The sequence below is a fragment of the Eumetopias jubatus genome, unplaced genomic scaffold, assembly GCF_037043125.1.
Source record: "Eumetopias jubatus isolate StellerSeaLion01/CBP00866 unplaced genomic scaffold, mEumJub1_p1.0 scaffold_1, whole genome shotgun sequence".
NCBI classification, from domain to species: domain Eukaryota; kingdom Metazoa; phylum Chordata; class Mammalia; order Carnivora; family Otariidae; genus Eumetopias; species Eumetopias jubatus.
Window position 1 is genome coordinate 66,978,285 of NW_028274807.1, and position 22,973 is coordinate 67,001,257.

Sequence of the window (22,973 nt, forward strand, 5' to 3'; positions counted from 1 at the left end):
AGACAAAATGCACTGATATTGTTAGGGACACATGGAATTCCAATGGTAACCACTAACATGTATTGAACATTTTACATGTATTAGCTTATTTAAGTCTAAAAAAAATCCTTTGTTATCCTCATTATAATAATGAGGAAACTGAGACTTAAGAGTATGAATTGGGACAGAAGCCAAGTCATAGGAGGAGTTAAAGATACATGAGTGATGGGTAAATCTAGGCAGCATTTATAGATTGCTCTGAAAAAGTTTGACCATGAGGGGAGGAGAGACATAAGACATTAGATAGATGGAGAATTATCAGGTAGTAAGACGAGTCTTTATTGAGCATTTCCTGTGTGCTGACCACTGATCCAAGTCCTGTACACAAATTATCTCATTTAGTGCATTTTATGGGTAAGAAGACAAAATTTGTCCAGGGTCACAAAGCTGCTAAATGGCAGGGTTGGAAATGTTTTCCCATGCGTGGAATGAGCTATATATTTGAAACCCAGCTCAAATTGTCTTTCAGCAGTCTCCCTTGGTGCTCAACCCCCATTTCTCTCGCTCTCACGTCTCACTCTTCTGTGACTCTTGATACATCTTTAATTGTTGCCAAATGTTTGAGTGCCTGATTATTTGCTAGTAGTTTTCCTGTATGTTGGTTATATTTAAACTTCTTGAGGTCAGTAACCATCTTTTGTCCTTTTCCTATTTTCTTAAGAGTTCTAGTACAATGTAGTACATACTTGAAAACATTTGTTTGTGAAACTGATTATTTTGTTGATTTAAATATTCCAATAAAAAGTTAATCAAGGATGTACTTACTTAGATCAATTTTATTAGTCACACATGAATCCTTTCATTTTATTCATTTTCTTAAATAGTATTTTCTAGATTTGTTGCCATTTAGCTGTTGATTATATATTGAATTATACATGTACATAGAAATTCATACATATATATTGAATAATATATTGATTAGAGAGGATTTTTTTTATGCCTTCTTAATTGCAACCTCATAGTCTTATATTAAATGTGTCTGCCACTTTCCCCACAGGTAGATGCTGGCTGGATTGGATTTTGGTCCATAGTTGGAGGCTGTGTTGTTGGAATAGCTATGGCAAGGTGAGACTATTTTATGTTAAACATGTGAGTGGACCGAACCAAAACCAAAAAAACAAAAAAATGGCTGCTTTCGATAAATGCTAAAATTCAGGGAAAAATAAAACAGTCAAAGGTCAGAGAAGGGCACTTGTTCAGACTACGGGAAAATTCACATGCATTAAGAATTTCCTGCTACAAGAAACCTTTCTCAGGAGCAGTCTGTCCTAAAATGCTTTTGGAGGATGGAGATGTATTTCCAGCGTAATTAAGCTGCCTGTCTCCATATTACTGGAGAACAGCATCTACAAATAGAACCCAGAGAAAGATGATACAGTAATAAAGGCAAATTGATTACTTATCGAGAATTGAAAAGAATCATTTGTAAGAGCATCTCTAGAGCTTTCCATGAAAAGGGAGGATCTGATTAGCAGATACTTATTTTCAGTCTTTTTTGGCAGGTACATCCCTGTGGTGGTGGTTTTTTTTTAAGATTTTATTTATTTATTTGACAGAGAGAGACACAGCGAGAGAGGGAACACAAGCAGGGGGAATGGGAGAGGGAGAAGCAGGCTTCCCGCGGAGCAGGGAGCCCGATGTGGGGCTCGATCCCAGGATTCTGGGATCGTGACCTGAGCTGAAAGCAGATGCTTAACGACTGAGCCACCCAGGCGCCCCCCCATCCCTGTCTTTATCCCATTTTGATGAAAAATGTGCATAAAGACTTCCAGTTTCACCAAACTCCCTTTGATCTTAACCCATTATGACAACACATTTTTAGAATGAGTCAGAAGAAGTAAAAAGTCTCATTTTTTTTCTGGAAAAAAAAAAAGAATGTAAATATCACTCATCCAGGTGACTGCCTGTAAAACTATTCTTGGTGTTTCCAAGGAGATAATACTCATTCACTTCTGAAATCATTTACCTTGTTTCATCAAAAACAAAATTAAGCAATCAACTTTACCAGAAAGAGAAGAATCTAATTACATATTTGGGGAGATCAAATGAGATATGTAAATCACCTCAATTTCTAAATACTTAAACATAATGACACAGGATCATACTCTATCTAGACCTTACAGTTTACATAGCGTTTCTGGGATAATGAGAGAATAAATTGACACTGTAATTTCTAAATCACTCTGAAGTTTTTCTAAGTTCAGGAAATGTAAGAATAAAATCTAAAAGCTAAAGAAGAGGAATAGGCAGAGAGCATTTGTAGGAAATCACTACATGGATACTGAAAGACATTGACCTGTCACATTTGACAGAATCCCTATCTATCTTCTCTAATTAAATCTCCAAGCCTAGTATAGTTAGTCCTCATTAACCAAATCCTACTCTGAGCCCCAGATAGGTCAAAGAGGGAACTATTGTGTATCAGAAATGACATCTCACATGTACCTTTCGCTTTATTTTCTTTCTGTAAACTCTTAATTTTATCTATATAGAAATAGAGCTAGAGGAAAAAATGAGAGTGAGGACATTTCTGTTTTTAATTCATTGAAATGGAAGTTCTAAAAAATACTACCCTTACTTTGGGATCTGAAATCAATTATAGCTATCTGCTAGGCCTAGAATCCGTTTTAAAGTTATGTTCATAACACAATTTTGGGGATCCCTAGAACAGAATCTTACATTAGTGCTTAGGTGATTTTTTTTTTTTTGGTAATTATGTTACTAAAGGCCACTATAAAATGTCCTAGCAGTAGAGTTTGATGGTATCACCCCATCTGAAAGGACTAGGTCTACAAAAATAGCAGATCACATTGGTTAGCTTATTCTTGTGTGATCTCGCCCTGTCAACGTCCTCACTGTTCAACTTTTTTCAGTTCTGATTGTACCAGAAAACTATTTTATTCTCTCATACCTCGCCATCTGCCAGTCAGACAAGTACATTCTTGCAGCATACCAAAACATAAATCAAAAGTGTTTGGTGGGCGTGAAATTATAACAGTTTTTGGATTTTCTTGAGGGAAATTTCTATCAAGCTGTGGAACCTTTTTGAGAGTACATAAGAATTTTCTGCTCATGAACTTTCATAGTTGAGAACAAACTTAAGTCCCTGGGCAAAAGATGCATCCATTTTTCTCCACCAAAGGATGGCATCAGCTGTCATAGGAAGCTATTTTAGTCTCGATAACACTTACAAACATGATTAACCTTATCATGTCAAATAAGCACAAAAGATAGCATTTGAAAGTATTAAGAAGGACAGTAATGTAATCACAATAGAAATTAAGATCAATTTTAAAGCTTCAAGGTAGAAAAAACACGGTAGATGTTATATTTGGGAAGGGATTGGTTTTTCAACGATAGGAACAATTCTCAAGGACAGAGTAAGTTGTACGTCGGCACAGCCAAAGAATTGTGCCTGTACAGCCATCAATTAGCAGATGAGGAAAAGCAACAGGCAAATAGAAAGGTTGCGGTTCATAACAATAAGCATCTCTACCATTTGCCTTTCAATTTCATGTTAATTCAGAAAAAAGCAGGAATTTTGAGAACTTAAAATGCTATGAAACATAAGTCACAACCTTTAGAGGATAGTATTTGTTATTCCAGAGCTACACTCTTGTTCTCACGGAGCTTACAGTCTAATCGGGAAGACAAAAAATAAACACCTGCAAGAGCAAGAGAAATGCCAATAGAGATCAGTGCTGTGAAGAAATAGGGTATGGAGACGGGATGGATGGTGAGGACTTCTTCCATGAGCACGGAGAGTCTTAGTGAAGACTTACTGAGACCTGAATGACCTGTGGGGAAAGCAGGAGAAAGGTCAGGAATGGAAGTAACCCAGCGTTCCTGGCAAATGGGACAAATGCAAAAGCAACCGTCGCTTGTAGGAGAAACAGAAGCAGGTCTGCCCAACTGGAGACTAGTAAGGCAGAGAGCAGATCATAAAGGAACCCAGGGGCTCCGGGGATAAGTGTTTGTACTCTCCAAGTTTGAATTTTGGGAGAGTCATCTTTGCCAGTTTATGTCTACCAGTTAGCCTGTTTTCTAAAACTATAATAATATGGGGGTGCCTGGGTGGCTCAGTCGGTAAGCATCTGCCTTCGGCTCGGGTCATGATCCCAGAGTCCTGGGATCGAGCCCCGCATCGGCTTCCCTGATCGGAGGGGAGCCTGCTTCTCCCTCTCCCACTCCCCCTGCTTGTGTTCCCTCTCTCTCTGTGTCTCTCTCTATCAAATAAATAAAATCTTAAAAAAAAAAACTAGATTAATATGTGTTCATTATAGAATGTTTGGAAAGTACAGAAGAATACTTAAAAGTAAAAGTAGCATTTAAAAACACAGAATCCATCCTGTAAGTTACAGATCTTGAACAGAGATCACATTTTTGTGTGTTTTGCAAGAGGAAAAAAAGAGATTTGCCGCAAACTAACGTTTATCACATACACACAAAATGTACCAGTTAAAAAAAGTTTTGTCACTTGCTTTAGAAAGAACTCATGGAAATGTCAAGAAATTATTGTTTAATGGAAGTGTGTCATTAATTTAAATAGGATCTTAAAAATCCAGGAAGAATTATAATAGAACCTTGTTTCTTTTCAGGTTTGCAGATTTTATCAGGGGTATGCTGAAACTAATTCTCCTCCTCCTGTTTTCTGGGGCTACCCTATCGTCCACGTGGTTCACCCTGACCTGTTTGAATAGCATCACACACCTGCCTTTAACCACAGGTGAACACAGACTATTTTGAGCTTTGAATAGATATTTTCAGTTCACAAAAATATATATACCCCAAAAGTAGGAATTTTTCTTGTTTTCCATAACTAATGGAAATAGAATAAGTAATTATAGTTATAAAACTATAAAGGTTATAAAACTAATAAATGTACAAAAATGTCTCCCACGTCCAGGCACCAAACTATCTTCCCATCTAAAAAGTTCAAGAAATAATTTAAAATATTTTCTTGGTATTTTACATATGGAAAAGAAGTATAATCTGTAGCCTAAACTTATATAGCATAGAATAGCCTATATTCTTTTAAAATTCATATCAGAGCATTGATACAAAGATTTTTATCTTTTTTGTAGCCATTACATCATTGTTAGCTGTAAGGAAAATGAACAAAGGCATAAAGCTATGTTTGAAGTATACACCAGTAAAATTCTTTCAACCAGCACCTACAGGTTATTCAGTCTTCTGAATTAATACAAAACAAAACTTACTGGCAAATACCTATTGGAAGTATATCATAGGCAACTTACTTAGCTCATTTAATTGACCTGAAATATTTATAGTTGCTATTGCATTGTTATTTAATAGTATCATTGGTGGGGGGGTCTGTATTAGTTTTCTATGGCTGCTGTAACAAGTTACCACAAATATAGTGGCTTAAAATGACTCAAATTTATTGTCTCACATTTTTGCCAGTTAGAAGTCCAACCTGGGTCTCACTAGGCAAGAGTCCAACTCTAGGGATGAATCCACCTTGCCTTTTCTAAATTCCAGAGGCTGCCCACATTCCTGGGTTCGTGTCTCCCTTCCTCCATCTGTAAAGCCAGCAATGGGTCAAGTCTTTCTCATACAACATCACCTGCACCTTTCTTCCAAGTCACATCTTCCTCTGAGCTCTCATCTTCTGCCCCGCCTTCCACTTCTAAGGATCCATGTGATTACATTGAGTCCACCCAGATAATCCAGGATAATCTCCCAATTTTAAGGTCAACTGATTAGCAACCTTAATTCCATCTGCAGCCTTACTTATAGGTAGACTAAAGGAACCTTTCTCTCATGGAGTCTCCATAAAACATATATCCCACTGGCCAGTAGGACCCTGGAGAGCCACTTTTAGACTCTGGTGTGCTCTTACCATGCAAGTACTTTTAATCCTAAATCCTAAAATAATCCTTAATCCTAAATAAATAATCCTACATAATCCTCCAGTCTACCTTTATAACAAATAATCCCATAATTAAACACATAATCCAGTAGGTGGCTATTACTTGCAAACGGATTAAAAAATCTGCGACTTTAGCAGTCTTTTGTTAAAGGAAAAGAAGAAGCAATAACAGAGCTCTCTTGCTCTATAAAATGATCTGTCATAGTATCCCAATTTGCATATATGCAGATTCTCTGGAGTGCCACAGCAAATTCACAAGGGCATCATGGGTTATTTTAAATTTCTGAAGGAAACACAGAGATATTCCACATCTGTCAGACACTTTGTGAGCCTCTAGTTCGAGAGAGTTCCCAGTTTCATCATTAGGTCCCTGCGGCTTTCTTTTTTGATAACATCGTATCTTTGCAAAGTTTGGTTTCCTGCAGTGGCTGTGATAAATAGTAAATACTGTACAAAAATCAGGTCTGATTCTCAGATTTGATTCCAAGATTTGAGAAGTCATGTACTTCCCATCAGATTGCATGTATCTCATTAGTCAGTGATTGTGGTTATTTGAGACTGAAACAAAAATACATTTCTTTCAATATATGGGTATTATTTTTTAAATGGCCACTAAATTGTTAGGACATATATATTTATTAAATGGTTTAGCCCCAACTATGTAAATAACAGAACTGTTAGTTATTTCTTTTGGCCTTGGACACCGTGAAAAAATTACTAAGGCACTCAGTGTGCTGTGAAGACAGGTTTGGCAATTTCTGCCCTGTACCATCCTGCCAGGAATCCCTCTCTCTAATTTTTATTGCTTTGCCTATAAAGCCCAGTTATCCAGAGTAATGGTTTTTGGATACTGTGCACTTTTTATATACTAACATTCCTATATTAGGGTTTTTGAACAATTTTGGCAAGTATTCTGAGCCAGAATTTTTTGTTTTATTTTATTTGGGTATAATTTCATAATTTAGCAGTTACACAACATTCTAATAGAATAGTTCTGGTTTACAACTTCTTATTCATGGCATTACACTCAGATTTGTGTGTGGGGGGGGGTACTGTATGTCAAGTATGTATCTGTTAGATTCTATAAGAACAAAGTTGTGAGTATATAATGAACACATTTTTGCCCTTGAATTGAGTGTAGAATATTCATTATAAGATATTACATTCATTAAATTTTATGTGTTTTCTATTTGATAGGATAAAATTAACGGTTTTATCTCTGGGTGGAGGTATCCAGAAAATTTATTTTTTACCTCCTTTTTTGTCTAGATCTGTAATCATGAGCATGTTTTACTTATTTTTTTATGTTTTAAAAGTATGTATTGAAAACTATACATCTTTTTAAATCTTAAAGGAAAATTGATATAATTGACCCTGGTCAGGACTATGTTTTTCCAGTCTGTCCTTGAAAATAATTATGTTGGACAGAAAGGAAAGCAGATTCTAAATTAAATAAAGGCCAGAATTGAACGGTTGAGTTTGATGTGGCCATCTTCACAACCACTGAATTTATAAATTCTACTGTTATTTCCAATTGCAAGTCAGTTTTTAAACGTGACTTAGAAACTCCTGAAAGAAAGAAAAAAAAAACTCCTGGTAGATACTTTTTTAACTTATACTGCATTAAAAACTAGATTTTCACATTCCTTTCCTGAATGATCATGGTGGGTGTTTTTTTCTCTTTTCTGATACTGACCACCTAATAGTTACTTGAGTGTGTTTCTTATCTCCCTTACCAATCTGAAAATCTGGAGCATGGACTTGTGCCTTAGCAATTCTGACCCCAACTCCCGCCCTCCTATCTAGCACAAGCCCTGAGTGATGAATGAATGAGTGTGTGAATGGATGGATGAATGAAGTGTATATTATCTCCATTTTGAATCTCAGTGGTTATGACTTGTTGCCAGTAATAGCAACCGTGGCCACTCTGTTATTCAGCACTAGCTGTAGGCAGGCAAAAGGGCACATTTTAATGGAACGATGGAGAATTTGAATAATCTGTCACAGATACTCTTACTACCTTTTTAAAAACCTGACCTAATTCCTTTTAAGTAGAAGAGGTTTCACGAAAGGGAACTTAACTACAAAATCTAATTATAGACAGATCTAGACCTTTAAACTGATATTTAAAGCCAGTAATGGCAAATTCGTATTTCTTTTTTACCAGAGTCATTTTTTTTAAGAGGAAAATATCTAGTCTTTTTCCCATTTCTAGTAAATTTAGTATTCCTGCTGTTACTTTTAAGTATCAGAAGAATCTACATGAAAAGTGTGAAAATATATGCATTAATTATAATTGTTGACATAATAAATTAAAAGCTAGTTAATTTTGTTCAACCATGTGTTATAAGTGCTGCTACTACTAAAACCTCTGTTGCAGTATTTTTTGTGATCTACTGATTTTGCTATTATTGTTGTCATCTCTACAGAAGAAGAACTGGATCATTCCATTCTATCTAGAGGTGCACTGTTTTGATACATGTACTTATTATATACATCCCCTTGGAGGCTATCAGCATTATGCTTTTATTTCCTTAAGGAAATTCAGTATTTAAAATTGTATTATGTCTTTATTAATTGAAGTATCTTCAAAACAGCAAATAAATTAACTCATGACTAGATAATGTGAGTTTCAAAATCTTGCAGCTTATTCTATATACAAAATTATGAAAAGACATTTTTCACCTTATCTGAAAAGTAGGTATCTAACCCTGTTAGCCACAACTCACACAGTCATTTTTCACTGAACAGATAAATGCTTTGAAAATGGCATTTTGAAAAATGTTAGCACTTTGGTGTTGAGTTTGCTGAAACAATATAATTTGAGTTTTAGCAGAAGTTGCCTTGGGAGGTTCTTCATCTAATTCATGTTCCTGGAAGACCACAGTGGCAAGGTCAGAAACGGATAGTGAGTGGGGACTAAGGGGGGCAGATAAGCTAGATGTGAGTCCCATGAGAGTGATAGGTGACTACAAGCTGACTTCAAGAGGCATTTGAAGAAAGAAAACATATTCGGTTTATTGAAAGGCATGTGACATACATAGGCTAGAGAGTGATCCTCTTAATAGGAATGAGAAAATTCAGAAGGAGATGATGAGCATGATTAAAAATATGCACTTTTTTTTTTTTTTTTAAAGTGAGCTCCATGCCCAGCATGGAGCCCAGCACGGGACTTGAACTCACAACCCTGAGATTAAGACCTGAGCTGAGATCAAGAGTCAGATGCTTAACTGACTGAGCCACCCAGGCGTCCCAAAGATGTGCAGACTTTTAAGGAAATTAGGGATTTTAAGGAAAGAAAACTAAGGGACTTAATTATTCTTTCCACCTTTATGACCTGGTCATGACTGTTACTCATGTCATCACTGTCGGATCAAGAAGGAAAAAAATAGAACATGGATTAAAAGAAGAGAATGGATTTGTGGAAAATCTTAAATGTAAGAATCATAAACTGTTGATAGGGCCTATTGAGAAGAGCATATACAGTTTATCTACAGAGATTTTCAAGAAGAGGAACAAGTCTGTAAGCAGACTCTGTTTCTGGAAGGTAGGGGGCTTGACCAGGTGATTAGTCAGTGTTCCATGATGTAACCGTGCATCGCCTTCTGCAGAACCATAAATAATTCTTTGGGAACTTAAAAGTTACTGATAAATCTGTACCTGTGATATCTGATAGTACAACCCATCTCAACTCTGGGCCCACTATTTCAAAGGATTATTAGTTGTGCTTCATTTCTGCGAGATACAACCACTTGGCCTTCCAGCCGTAAGAGACTCTAAATATAGCTGTCAGCCTTTATAGGACTAAAGTGAGCCAACAAAGAGGCTAAACAAGGGACACCCACAAAATACCATACAGAAAGAAAATCACAACCATTAATGAATACTGCAGCAAAATTTCCTCTTTTGGAGCCACAGTTTCATGAGTACATGAAATATGCAGTAGCACATTTTAATCAGTGGCAGATCATAAAGGCCACAGCAGCCATTTTTAGGGAGAAAATGTGAGGCCAGGAGGAGTACAGCTCAGCAGTATGGAAATGTTCTACCAGTGTGTGTACATACTTACGTATGTATCCTGTATATTCAACACACCCAAAACCGATGGAAAAAACCGTGCCGTTAACAAACACTGGGAATGTTTACTGTTTCTCTTTTTACATGTATCTATTTCCTGAAGGAGTATTTTCACTTGCAATATCAAGTTTAATTTAGATTGTAGAAATATTTTTAATAAAGGTCTAATCTAATAATTCCCAGTTAACTTTCCTAAGTTTATCATAAAATAAAATTCAGTCAGCATGCATAATAATAAAATTTATCCCATAAAGTATATTAATGTTAAAAACCGACTCTTAAGGGAAATTTCTTGATTCTAATACTTAAAACTTCTCATGATAAACATCTATTGTACTATTTTATAATCCTTATTTCTTTCTTATAATACTTCTTAATAAAACTGTAAATAAATTCTCTATTATTCTTATCTACCTAGAGGCCCTATAAAATTTTTGTTTTTAATATCTTAGTTAAGTTCTTTACCTAAATGTATTTGTTACTGATTTACTTGAATGAACTTTAGTTATCATCTGATATAACTTATCATTCAGTAAATGAATCTCTTCCATTACAGTCCAGATGTATGTCCATCTGACTGCAACTGGAATACCACCTCAGAGAGGAAGCTGTTCCCTGTCCCATTGTTTGTCAGCTCTGGGTCCTGGGAAATTCTGCCAACTATTGCAATAAATGATTTGGAGCAACATAGCTTACAGGGCAAGTCAGCTCCCTACCCCTTCCACTGACACCCTCAAAACATTAGACCTGTGATGTCTGGCCTTCACCTTAATCTAAGCATCCCTCAGTTCTCATAAGCTGTCCTCATCAGACATGGATTCCCAGCACTGACCAGCACAGTCAGCCTCTTCTATTTTTTTTTTTAAGATTTTATTTATTTATTTGTCAGGGGGAGAGAGAGAGAGCACGAGCAGGGGGAGCGGCAGGCAGAGGGAGAGGGAGAAGCAGGCTCCCCGCTGAGCAAGGAGCCCGATGCAGGACTCGATCCCAGGACCCTGGGATGATGACCTGAGCTGAAAGCAGATGCTTAACCGACTGAGCCACCCAGGCGCCCAAGTCAGCCTCCTTTAAACCTACCATAGCTTGTCAGGTTTTCCTGAAAACCTATTGCTATTAGAATTTAGCACACTTTTCCTGCTGTACTCAGCACCTAATACTGGGGGCTATTGCTGCTTATGATTAGACACAGCTTTTTTTTTTTTTTTCAAGAATGAAGTACAATTATCTTCCAGCACTGTGCATGTAGATGGCTGCTAAACCATAGATGTGGATCATGTTCCTTTAGATGAGGAGTGATTTGTCCTATTTACGGTTCCAGCATAGCAGCTTACGTATAATAGGTGCCTGATAAATGGTCTTGAAGAAAGGTTTATGTTTTCCCTATTATATACCTAAACACTAATTTTTGAACCCATTTTACATTTATCATGATTGAAGTTCATCGTCTTGTTTGTAACTTTTGGGTCCTCTATTTTTTATTTTTGTCATCTGTCTTAATGTGGGATGACTTCCAACTTTTGTGCTCAAGACAGATTTGGGAAGCATGCCTTTTGTGTCAATCCCAATGAATAAAAGAAATGCCAAGTCTTGTTATTTTTTTTTCAGTCTGACACAGTGGTTTGGTAGAAAACATGCTAGATTCTGTAAGCCTTAATTATATTATTTTTAGCAACGCTAATTTACGTTGTTTCTATAAATAAGTCATTTTGACTTTCAGAACTTTGGTCACTTTATCTGTAAAATGCCTTACCTGCTTCAGAGAGTCAGTAGGATGATCAAATATGATAATATATTTGAAAGCAGTTTTTAAAATGTTTGAAAAATTATATAAATCCAGGGTTTGAAGTTGTTTTTGTTATTAATGATCTATTGAGAATCTCATTAAATGTTGAATGAAATAGTTCTTTTTTTTTTAAGATCTTATTTATTTGAGAGAGAGAGAGAGTGTGAGCACAAGCAGGGGAAGGGGCAGAGGGAGAAGCAGACTCCACACTGAGCAAAGAGACCAGCGCAGGGCTCGATCCCAGGACCCAAAGATCATGACCTGAGTGAGCCAAAGGCAGACGCTTAACCCACTGAGCCACCCAGGTGCCCCTGAATGAAATAGTTCTTATTTATAATTTTGTGATTTGTTTTATAACACCTAAGGTTTGAGTGTTTGGGTTAATAAAAATGTATTTTATACATAGTTTTATTTCCCTAAAGTTTACTAATTTGGTTTGTCATTGGGAGCAGGAGTGGGGGAAGTAGAACTTTCAGGGTTATGATCCAATTCATGTTCTTGAAATAATATCCATCGTAACTGTATTTTGTGCTACACAGGACTTTGTTTTTGCAATTTGAATTGTGGGCCTGTGAAATTTTATTAACTTCTTTGAAAAAACTCTGCATCAGCATTGTGTTTGTTCTGCTAAATTACCTTGACTTTTTAATTGAAAGGCAGTTTATTATAATTTTAGTATCAGCACTATAGAAAGTCATAGAAATATTTAACAGTCATGTAGTTTGAACCCTCTCTGACGAGGAGGGAAATTATCTTGTCTGCCTGACTTTTAATAGATGACATTCACCCACTGGATCTGCCAAACCAATGTATAAAGATACTGTATCAGCTTCTAAACTGAAAACTCAAATGGAAGTGAAATTCAAATTGGTCTCTACTTGATATATGCATGTCCCAGAGCACTGGGGAGTATATGAAATCAGTCCTAACACAGCTACTTTTCCCCATTCTGATTATGATGATCCTAATTTAACCCTTTCCTGTGTAAACAATTTTGATTCTTTATGCAATAACAAGTGATTTCAGTACATCCATCCAGTGTAAAACACCCTCTTGGTCATCATTTCTATATAATACAAGAAGCAACCCCCGAGAGTGAGAGAATTGAATTAATTGAATAAAAATACTTGCTTTTTGTTTACTAGCCTCTGAAATTATTTCGTCCATCTCAGCCCATTTATCCTACGTGTAATAGGAATTCTTACAAAATGAAATGGGAATATTTGTGTCAAGGATCCTGCACAGGGGTGGGTTACATGGCTACTGGCTGGGAAGTCTGTAGGTCAGGCCACCCAGTGATAACCATTTCTGAATCCGTGAGCTAAGAACCTTGCAGGAAGGGGAGTTGGATCAGCTGCTATTTCATTAGCTTACATAAAATTCTCTTTGTTGTTAAAGAGTTAGGATGTGTACTAAGTAAATAATTCAAATTCAATTAGTAGTAAAAAGGTATATGATGAAAAATGTCTACCCTCCTATGGCCTCCAGTTTTTCTCTTTAGGGGTAACTCTGAATGTCTGTTTCTTGGGTATTTTCCCAGAGAATTCTATAAATTTACAAACGTGTGTGTGTGTGTCCCCGTGTGTCCATCCTTTTTAAAAAGATAACACACTTTTCCACACCTTTTTCACTTACATACCTTAAATGTCATTAGTATCACTATATACAGAGTTACTTCCATTTTTAATGGTTGCGTAATACACCTTTGGATGTTTGATAAATTTTTAAACACCCAACCCCCCTATTGGTGGACATTTAGCTTATTTTTAATCTTTTCATACTACAAACAATATTGCAGTGAGTGTTCTCTATATTCTTGGACCTTAATAGCTATAGGATAAATACCTAGAAGTGGAATTGCTGGGTCAAAGAGTAAGTGCATTATTTATTTTGATGGGCATTTTCAAATGACCTATCAGAAGATCAGCGATTTCCAGTTCCATCAACAATGTTTAATTTACAACAGAAATTTTGTCTTTCTAGTGATAAAGATTTCCTCTTCACTTCCTAGAATTCAGATACCTAGGAAGCCAAAACCAGAAGACTTTTAATGAGCATAAAGCCAAGGGAGTGGAATGGTCTTAAGGGGTTCAGACAGGGCCGCCTGCCTCACCAGGCTCTGCTTTTCTGAGACATCCTGTGCCCCTCTCTCTCCCTCTCTCTCTTCCTCTCTCTCTCTCTCTCTCTCTCCCGGTACCATGAGTGATTAAAAATCAATAAAACCAAAACTCTCCTTTCAAACTTCGTACTGATAGTCCCCTTTCTGTATGTCCTCATCATTATATTATCATTCATTCTTTTACAACATGCAATTATTCTGTTATATACAGATTGTGGTAATTTCTCAGTTATTTTAACTTGCCTGATTACAAATTACATGTGAGGGTTTATCTCTTTCAGAAATAAAAATGTCAAAAGGATTCTTTCCAAACGTGTTTCCTAAAAACAGCTCATTCTATTAGTGGTTTGTGAATCCTTAGAAGTAGCGTTTCCTGATTCTTAAAAGTGATTTTTGCTGTCATTTACTTCAATATTTTCATATTTCAAACTCCTAGACTCATTCGTGTTTGGATCAATAGCCATCTCTGCTCTGATTACCACTGACTGACCAATAAATTATTATAAAGTGTTTTGTAGGTAGAATATGCTATAAAAGTGACATTCCATCCCTACATTTCCTAATGTGCTACTGAGTCACGTGTAAAGGGGAACGTGTTGATTGATTTATGTGATCTGTGTCTGGCAAATACATAGTGAGCATGAGGGGTTTTGTTTTTAAGAATTTTGAAAATTACTTCATATTTTAAGTGGTATTTATTTTAACTATCACATGCTTCCCATTTAATTCTGTGAATAGTTTGGTCACTGCTTCAGCCCACAGTCTGTTCTTTATTCGCTGTCATCCTTTTGTTCTCTCTCTTCATATGTATCTTCTAGTCAAAGAAAGTCAGTATGATCACCAGCCATTTGTGTTATAGAATTACTAAATATTTTATAATCCTGAAAGACTAGTGTAATTGGAGGAAGAAATGGGAGTTGAGGTTACTGTACAGAAACTTTTTTCCTTAACAAATACTTTTATTTAAAATATTTTCTCGGAAAAAATAAAAAATAAATAAAATATTTTCCTGGGAGTTCCCCTCTACTTGCTAGATGAGATGCTGCCCAGTTCATGAATCATTTAATAAAGCCAATTAGATCTTCAGAATTTTTAAAAACAAAAAATAAATATTTTCCCAATAACCTTAGGCTTAGAATAAATTCTACTCATTATTATCTGTGGGTATGATATACTTACTAGTCTATAAGGGATGTGTTTTAAGTTTCTGTAGGATATCATTTTTTTCCCTCATTGGTTCTTTTTTCACCTTCAAATTTAAAGTAATGAAGGTTTGTATGCAGACAGTAGCTGTGAAATAGCTATTTGGAGTGGGGTGCATTTCCCTAGACATTCTTCTAAGAATAAGAATAACATCCTTATTCAAAGATTCTGCTATGGAATTGGGTTAATGGGCTTCTTATTGCTAAGCTGGGATCCTAACCACTATTTATTATACATCTCTGGGTGAAATTTTTTTGCGTTCCAAGAAAGTTACATATTTTTTAAACAACTGTTGACATAAAACTCATTCCCAAATTGAAGATTAATTCTATTTTAAGTGTTTCTCCAGGAATTACGTACTGGATATTTTTATTTTGTACTTGAGGGCAATTACTAACTGGTCCCTTTAAGTATGTAATTTTCAGTAACACTTAATGTTTCTTACATTTATTCTTAGATTTTAAGTTCTCTTTAAAATTGTAGAATGAATTTAGATTTCAAATTAAGTTGCTATATTTTATCTAAACATCTGTCAGCCAGGAGTGTGTCTAAGGGAGAAGAATCCTTTTAATAATTATTATAGTGGTAAAATTGTTTCTGTGCTTTGGAATAATCCATACCAAAAAGACAAAGCAAATAAACTGGTAATCATCCAGCAACAAAACCTTCTCCTATCTATTCTGCAAAACCTGAGCGAAGAGCTGACAGATAGTGATACTTTATCAAACTTTATCAGCTACCATTGAAAAGATATAAATTCCAGAGTTGATACTTACTGAAAGAGAATACCCAGAAGATCTCTCTGAAGGACTCACTGCTGCTACCATAAACTAAAATGTTTGTGTTTTTATTTTAGTGACATTGTATGCCTCCTGCATTCTCCTGGGAGTGTTCTTGAATAGCAGTATACCTATATTTTTTGAGCTTTTTGTGGAAACTGTCTACCCAGTTCCAGAAGGAATTACATGTGGAGTTGTCACTTTTTTAAGTAATATGTTCATGGGAGTACTTTTATTTTTTCTCACATTTTATCACACAGGTAAGAAATTTGACTTTTTATTTCCTATCTAAATGTGTTATGAGAGAGGTTTGTGGCACTGGTGTATGAGGGAATTTATATGGAGAATTCTCACCAAAGCAAATTACTTTATTTGAGCTTTCATGTGCCAGTAAAAAAAAAAAAAAAAAAAAAAAATCCTCAGTTGTTTTTCTTGAAATGCATCCTAAGCCTGATCTAGGGCACCCTCACTCCCCAGAGTTTCTGATTTCATGAACCTGGACTGGGGCCCTGCATTTGTATTTTTAAAGGGCCCTCAGGTGATTCTAATATGCAGTTTCTTTGAGAACCACTGGTATATTGTTTTTTAAAAGGTACTTAGAATCTACTGTCTTAACATAAAATATAAATTAATGCCTGGGGTATATTTGTAGTGTAAAGCCTTAGAGATGAATGAGGTTACCCAAGGAGTGTGTAGAATGTATAGAACAGCTCTGTCCAATGGAACTTTTTATGATGATGGTGGTACTCTTTGTACTGTCCAGTACAGTTCCACCAGCCACATGAAACTAGTGCAGAAAAAGAATTGGATTTTTTTCATTTCATTTTAATTAATTTAAGTTTAAATACCTGCATGTGGCTAGTGAATTGGTTAGCACAGGGAAAGAGTGAAAAGAAGGTTGAAGTGAGAACCCAGGAGTACACCCTTGAAGAAAAGGGAGACCCTTACAAGAGAGAGGGATGGGGTCCTGAATTCAGCTGGAGGAGTTAGGCTTGGACAGAAGGAGTTAGGAGAGGAGGCAGCATGCATGGGCACAGAAGCAGACACGTTTCCTGGGGAGATCGTTGAAGGAGCTCTTCGATGGCACCATCTTCTGCTTACAAGCCAGTCTGTTAAGAACTGGTGGGAAGATAGTGGAGGAAGGGCTTACAGAGAAAATGAAGCGTTAAAATAACCTTTGCGGGGTGGGAGGAGACACTATGGGAACAGCAGGAAAGGTTGCTGGGCATGTTGAAGGCAGGCCTGTCTGATGTTGGGGTCCATGGGTTTGTAGTGATTCCATTTTGCATAGTTGTTTGGTTATCTCTGATATTCTTTCTTCTCCTGTCCAAAATCTGTGTTACTGTTTCAGAAAATTTGAATATAATTTTCTGGTATTCTTTTTTGCATGTTAAAATATAAGGACTTATACTTGTGATTCTTGAATGTAAAACTTTTATTAATTTCTACTAGGCTTAGATCCTATTTTATTTCTTCATCTTAATCTATTATTAACCCTTTTCCCTCATTGCTATTCTCTTAACTACTCATCAAATACCAGTAAATTTGGATAATTTGTACATGGAAGAATCTAATTTGTAAGATTCAAATGTCAGAAATGCTCTAAAATGTGGCAATCCAGGAGTCTTAATTGTTTATAGGAAACTTTCCAACAGGCTTATAATTGAAATAATAGCCATGATAACCAGCTTGACTGGAAAATAAATTTTTGACTTTTCAAAGCTGATGAAACAGTCTGGCCTGGGTTTTGGACAACTTTTGGTATAGCATTTTCACCTAACAGCAAAAAGCATCTGAATGATATATTAACTTAATATATATCTATATAATTAACAACAGATTATTTCCATCAATCAGGAATGCAGGTAAAGTAGGTTTTACCTTTCCTTAACTTGATCTAAGTTGAGTTTCTCATATGGAGGAGAGTGATTAATGAAGTCAGCCCACTGTTTACAGTCCCCCTGGAAACGTGTTTCCATCAGGGAACATGCCATCAGGAGGTGTTGGAATAAGGTCTTTGCTTCCAATGTGTTTTCTAAAACAGAACAAACAATTCTAAATAAAATAAACAATTACTAATTACTACACATCAGCTTTCATCCACTTCAGTATATCCCAGTTGAAATTAAGAGGCTCGATGCCTCTCTCTTGTGTGGTAAAGTTTGAGGGATGGCTGTGTTGCCCCTTCAGGTGATAGAAACAGTTTTCCAGCTCATGGGCACAGCTTTGCTAAGTGGTCTCTGCAGCCTGGCTAGAGTGTGGTTTTTTCTGTCTGCTGGAAATAGAGTTTTGTCCTCCCAGTATATAAAAACAGTAGATGCCAGATAATGTTATTCCCTGATAAACCTCTTGCATGTGGTCTCTAAAGTATAGCATATATTTATTAATCTGTTTAAGGCAGAGAATACCCCTCCACTGTGTGCGTATGGAAGAGCCCAGTGTACTCCTGACCATTTTGCTTGGCCAGTAGAGTGTCTGTGTCCCCCCGCAAGTCCACACTCAGCTTTCAATCTGTTCAGCAGAGATGAGTCTGATGCGAGTGAGCGTCAGTAGGTGCTCACCACCACCACCCCCATTTTGCAGATTCCTAGTGACCAGATACAAGCAGATATTTTTGTTTCTCTGGCATAGGTAGCAGAACAAACACTTAGCAGTATTTCTGCTAATTCCTATCTCACTGATATAATCAAGGATCTATCTAGCTGGGGGAAAAAAGCTTCCTTCTTTTTGGTTGGTTTCTTTTTTTTTTTTTTAAGATTTTATTTATTTATTTGACAGAGAGACACAGCGAGGGAGGGAACACAAGCAGGGAGAGTGGGAGAGGGAGAAGCAGGCTTCCCACTGAGCAGAGAGCCTGATGCGGGGCTTGATCCCAGGACCCTGGGACCATGACCTGAGCTGAAGGCAGATGCTTAACCTTCTGAGCCATCCAGGCATCCCTTGGTTGGTTTCTGATCACATGTTTGTATACATATCTCTGTCGATGTTAAAGGCTTATGCCTCATCTCCATGATTATAGTGGAAAATGAGATTTTAATAGTTAATATTAATCCAGCAAGATGACTTTCAGGAAAAAAAAAATCTCAGTACATTTTGACATTGGAGAGAGTTAATTAGAAGGTATGTGTGAAAGAGCCTAGGCCAGGTCAGTCACTGGCACCCACCAGATGTTTGTCTTATTTCCTTCCAGATAATTCGCTGCTTGCTAGTAGAAATTTAAATATCTAGGCTTCCATTTTAAAGGAATGCTTTTACCTGTTTATGTGTGAGTGTGTGAAATAAATGGACACAGATATGCCCACATCTCTCTAAGGCCAAGGTCACTAGAACGATGGATGACAACCTTGTTGAGTCTCTTTCACGTAGGATTAGCCGATCTTGCCCCAAAAATCCTCCCACAGAAGCCCACACACCTTGTAACTGAGGTTCGAGGATACATACGCGACAAATCTGAAAATTTTGCGAAGTTATTTCCTAAAAATAACTTTGAGTTCCACAGCCTAGTACCCTAAACATTTCTTGGGATGAAGGAATTCCCTTCCATTACAGCCAGCTTTCAAACGCCATAATTCTGCCATGTTAAAACTTGAAAAACTCACCCAGAAGTTAGGTATCAGGATCAGTTCTGTCAGCTACATGATTGGAAGGCCTGGTTTTTAATCATCACAAAGATCTGTGGTTTCGTAGGGTCACTCCTCGAAGAAGTACTAAATTTCCTGACTAGAGTTTATTTCCCCACAATGTGACTGTGTCAGAGATAATTTTTCAGGGCTGTACAGACTAACCCCAAAATGACCCCATTAGAATGGCTTGCCTAGAAAGAAAGCCTCTGCTGGTGGTTTGCTTGCAGATTATGGCTGTTACCATCATGGATGGTGGGCATCACACAAACTTCGATGCCAGGTGTCAGTGGCTTCTTTGGAGCCCAGGGTCACAGGGTCTCCCACATCCTGTTCTCTCTCTCTTTGGGGTACTTGGAAAGTGTCAGAAGTTTCTTAGAGTTTTTCTTAGGGTTTTTCAAGGTCACGTAAAACACACACACACACACACACACACACTGTTACTTGCTCCCTAATACAGGCACGTAAAACACACATACACACACACACACACACACACACACACACACACACACACTGTTACTTGCTCCCTAATACAGGCACGTAACACACACACACACACACACACACACACACACACACACACACACACACACACTGTTACTTGCTCCCTAATACAGGCATATTTGTAAAACTGAGTTGCTTCCAATAATGTTTGCCTGGAGAATCTCTGAGTTATTGCAGACAGTACAATGATACTTTATCCTGATAACTTCACATACAAAATCAATGTGAAGGTGCTGTTAATGTTCTTTATATGCTCTGAAATATATTCTAATGTTCTGTTTTTTGTTTGTAACTTGTTCTGAAGTTTGTATTGTTTGCTATTTTTTTGTTCTAGAAGCTTTGCAGCAGGTTTTGGCTAAATGCACTAAAGGTTTTTACCTCAGGCCTTTCATTTTGAAGTAGCTGACCATGAATTTGAGGTTGCACTGTGGCTCAGAAGATTCAGGGGCCTGGCTGAAGAGTGAGGCATTGACTGTTGGTTACCCGAACAGGTTCACCAGATGTAGACTAGTAAGGAGTAATTTTATATGTAGGGAGTAATTACACATGTTACAGTCAGATCTATTGGGTAGTTAATGGGAGTGAAGGGAGCAGGGCATTACACCATGAAATCATGAGGTCACGTGGCTCCTCTTGAATGAAAATGGCGACAGTTTTGTTAAATCATCATAATTCTGCTTAAATCCCCAAAGAAGGTAGGAGGTTCGTTCTGGAGGGTAGCATCTGGGACCAGACAAGTACTTCAAGGTGGTAAGAGCTGAAAGCATGGCATCATTAAAGGGAAAGATGTGAAAAGTGTAATAGTGCTTCTGGAAGAAAAAGGTAAGAGGATGAGCGAAATCCTGATTAGTTCAGTCCCAAAAGAACATCACCATTTGGTGCAGAGTCCACTTCACCAAGTAAAACATAGGTACCTGTCCAAACTGTAAAATTAGCAAAGACTACTCCAGATGTAGTATATATAATAAATGACAGAGAACCAGCAGAAATATAGAAAGAGGCAGATTTAAGGTATGGATTTGTATTTTCTCTAGTGAAAGGCAAAAAAAAAAAAAAAAGGAATATTAGAAAACTGTGCTCACTTTAAAAAGGTATAATGGTTGGGGCACCTGGGTGGCTCAGTCGGTTAAGCCTATGCTTTCCGCTCAGGTCATAATCTTGGGGTCCTGGGATCAAGCCCTGAGTTGGACCCACTGCTCAGCAGGGAGCCTGCTTCTCCCTCTCCCTCTGCTCCTCCCCACTGTTCGTGCTCTCTCTCTCTCTCAAATAAATAAAATATTTTTTTTAAAAAAAGGTATAATGGTTAAGAATAAGAAAGTGTCAATGAATCAGGACCCTGTTGGTTCAATTATGTCATATGACACCAGGCTCAGAAAGGACAGTAGGTGACCTTGCTACTGCAAAGTCATATTAAACATTTAAGCAAGCCGTTTCCTGCTTATTAGAGCACCTAAGCTGTGGATGATGTGAATGGTTTGCAGTGAGAAAATGTAGAGATGCATATCTTTGCCTTCTGAAAAGGCCAATAATTTCAAAGAACACTTGTAGTTGGTTGAGCCAAGTGAACCTAACTAAAAGGTGGATTTGACTTCTCAAAGGTGAGCACAATAGTAAAAATCAGGCTATAAACCATAACACTAAAGAACAATTATGAGGCATTTTTATAGATTTCATCTGAACCCAGGGAGAAGGAATAATTTTACAACTCTGATGAAATAAAAGGTCTGCTTTGGCAATGTTTGATAAATTTCTAGGTTTCAGGGGAGCAAGGACAAGTTGGGTGTTGCTACATGTGTGTTACTCTAGCCCCCCATAAAATACAATCTCCATAAGATTTAGAAAGTGTCCTTGTTGTGGAGCACTTTGTCAAAACATACTTTTTTTTTTTTAGCTATTGCTTAAAATTTGACCTTAAAGTCAAAATACTCACTTTTAATACAAACAGTATGCTATTCTATTTTACTACTTTTTCTCTCATTTTTTTTACTGCTTCTTTTTGCCTGTTAAAATTATCATCTGAAATCCAGAAGCTGTATGGTTAATATAAAAGCTGACAATTCTGGTGTGTCTTTTCAGGGATTATTGGAATGAAGACAAGATTCCAGGGGTCACAGCCTTCCTGGGTGTTTAGATTATAGTCAATCCAAGCACAGAAAACAGCTTTGCATAGAAATACCACTGAAATATATGTCTTTGTTATATGCTATAGAATAGCATGTCTGACTTTTAAAATGTAAAAATTGAGATGTAAGGAGGCTGCTTTTATAAGCATATTACAGAAAAAAGGTATTTCAGCACCTTTTCTTACCACTTGGTTTTCTGATTTCCATTTCTAAGCATAAACTGCTCTTTTAGCCATATGAATTATGGATTGAACTAAAGCAGCAGTGTAGGAATGTTTAGGATGATTTTTGAAGATTAAGACAGTATTAGTATTCTCTAGAAATACAAAAGGAAAATATAAACCTATAGCAGTGTCCAAAAGAAAGAAAATGTACCAGGGAGCTTTTCCCCCTCATTTGTTTTTGTGTTTAAGACTTTATTTGTTCATTTGAGAGAGAGCACAAATGGGGCCGGAGTGGGGGTGGTGGGCAGAGGGAGAAGCAGACTCCCCACTGAGCGGGAAGCCCGCCACGGGGCTGGATCCCAGGACCCTGAGATCATGACCTGAGCCGAAGGCAGACGCTTAACCGCCTGAGCCAGCCAGGCGCCCCTGTTGTTTTGTTTGTTTGTTTAATTGAAATTGCTAAATGGATATTAAACTAGGGAACACAACCTCTTCATGCCAAGAGGCTGCTCACTTGTGCACCCAGAGCCTCAGGATGACCTGGCAAGGAGGGCTGGGTAGAAGGAGGCAGAACAGAGGCACAGCTCAAGGACCACTGGAGCTGGAGGAGGCTGTGTCAGGCAGCCACAGTAAGCTGGGATGTCTTGGTAGCATGAGGCTGGGATT

General features: G+C 37.2%; 1 protein-coding gene across 1 annotated transcript in view; it reads left to right on the forward strand.

The window, feature by feature from the left end:
* SLC49A4 (solute carrier family 49 member 4) overlaps positions 1-22,973 on the forward strand; it is a 77,707-nt gene that overhangs the window by 42,238 nt on the left and 12,496 nt on the right. The window contains exons 6-8 of the mRNA XM_028110567.2: positions 1,037-1,104; positions 4,638-4,765; positions 15,971-16,153. Coding sequence (XP_027966368.1) covers positions 1,037-1,104; positions 4,638-4,765; positions 15,971-16,153 — 379 coding nt within the window. The remainder of the gene's footprint in view (positions 1-1,036; positions 1,105-4,637; positions 4,766-15,970; positions 16,154-22,973) is intronic.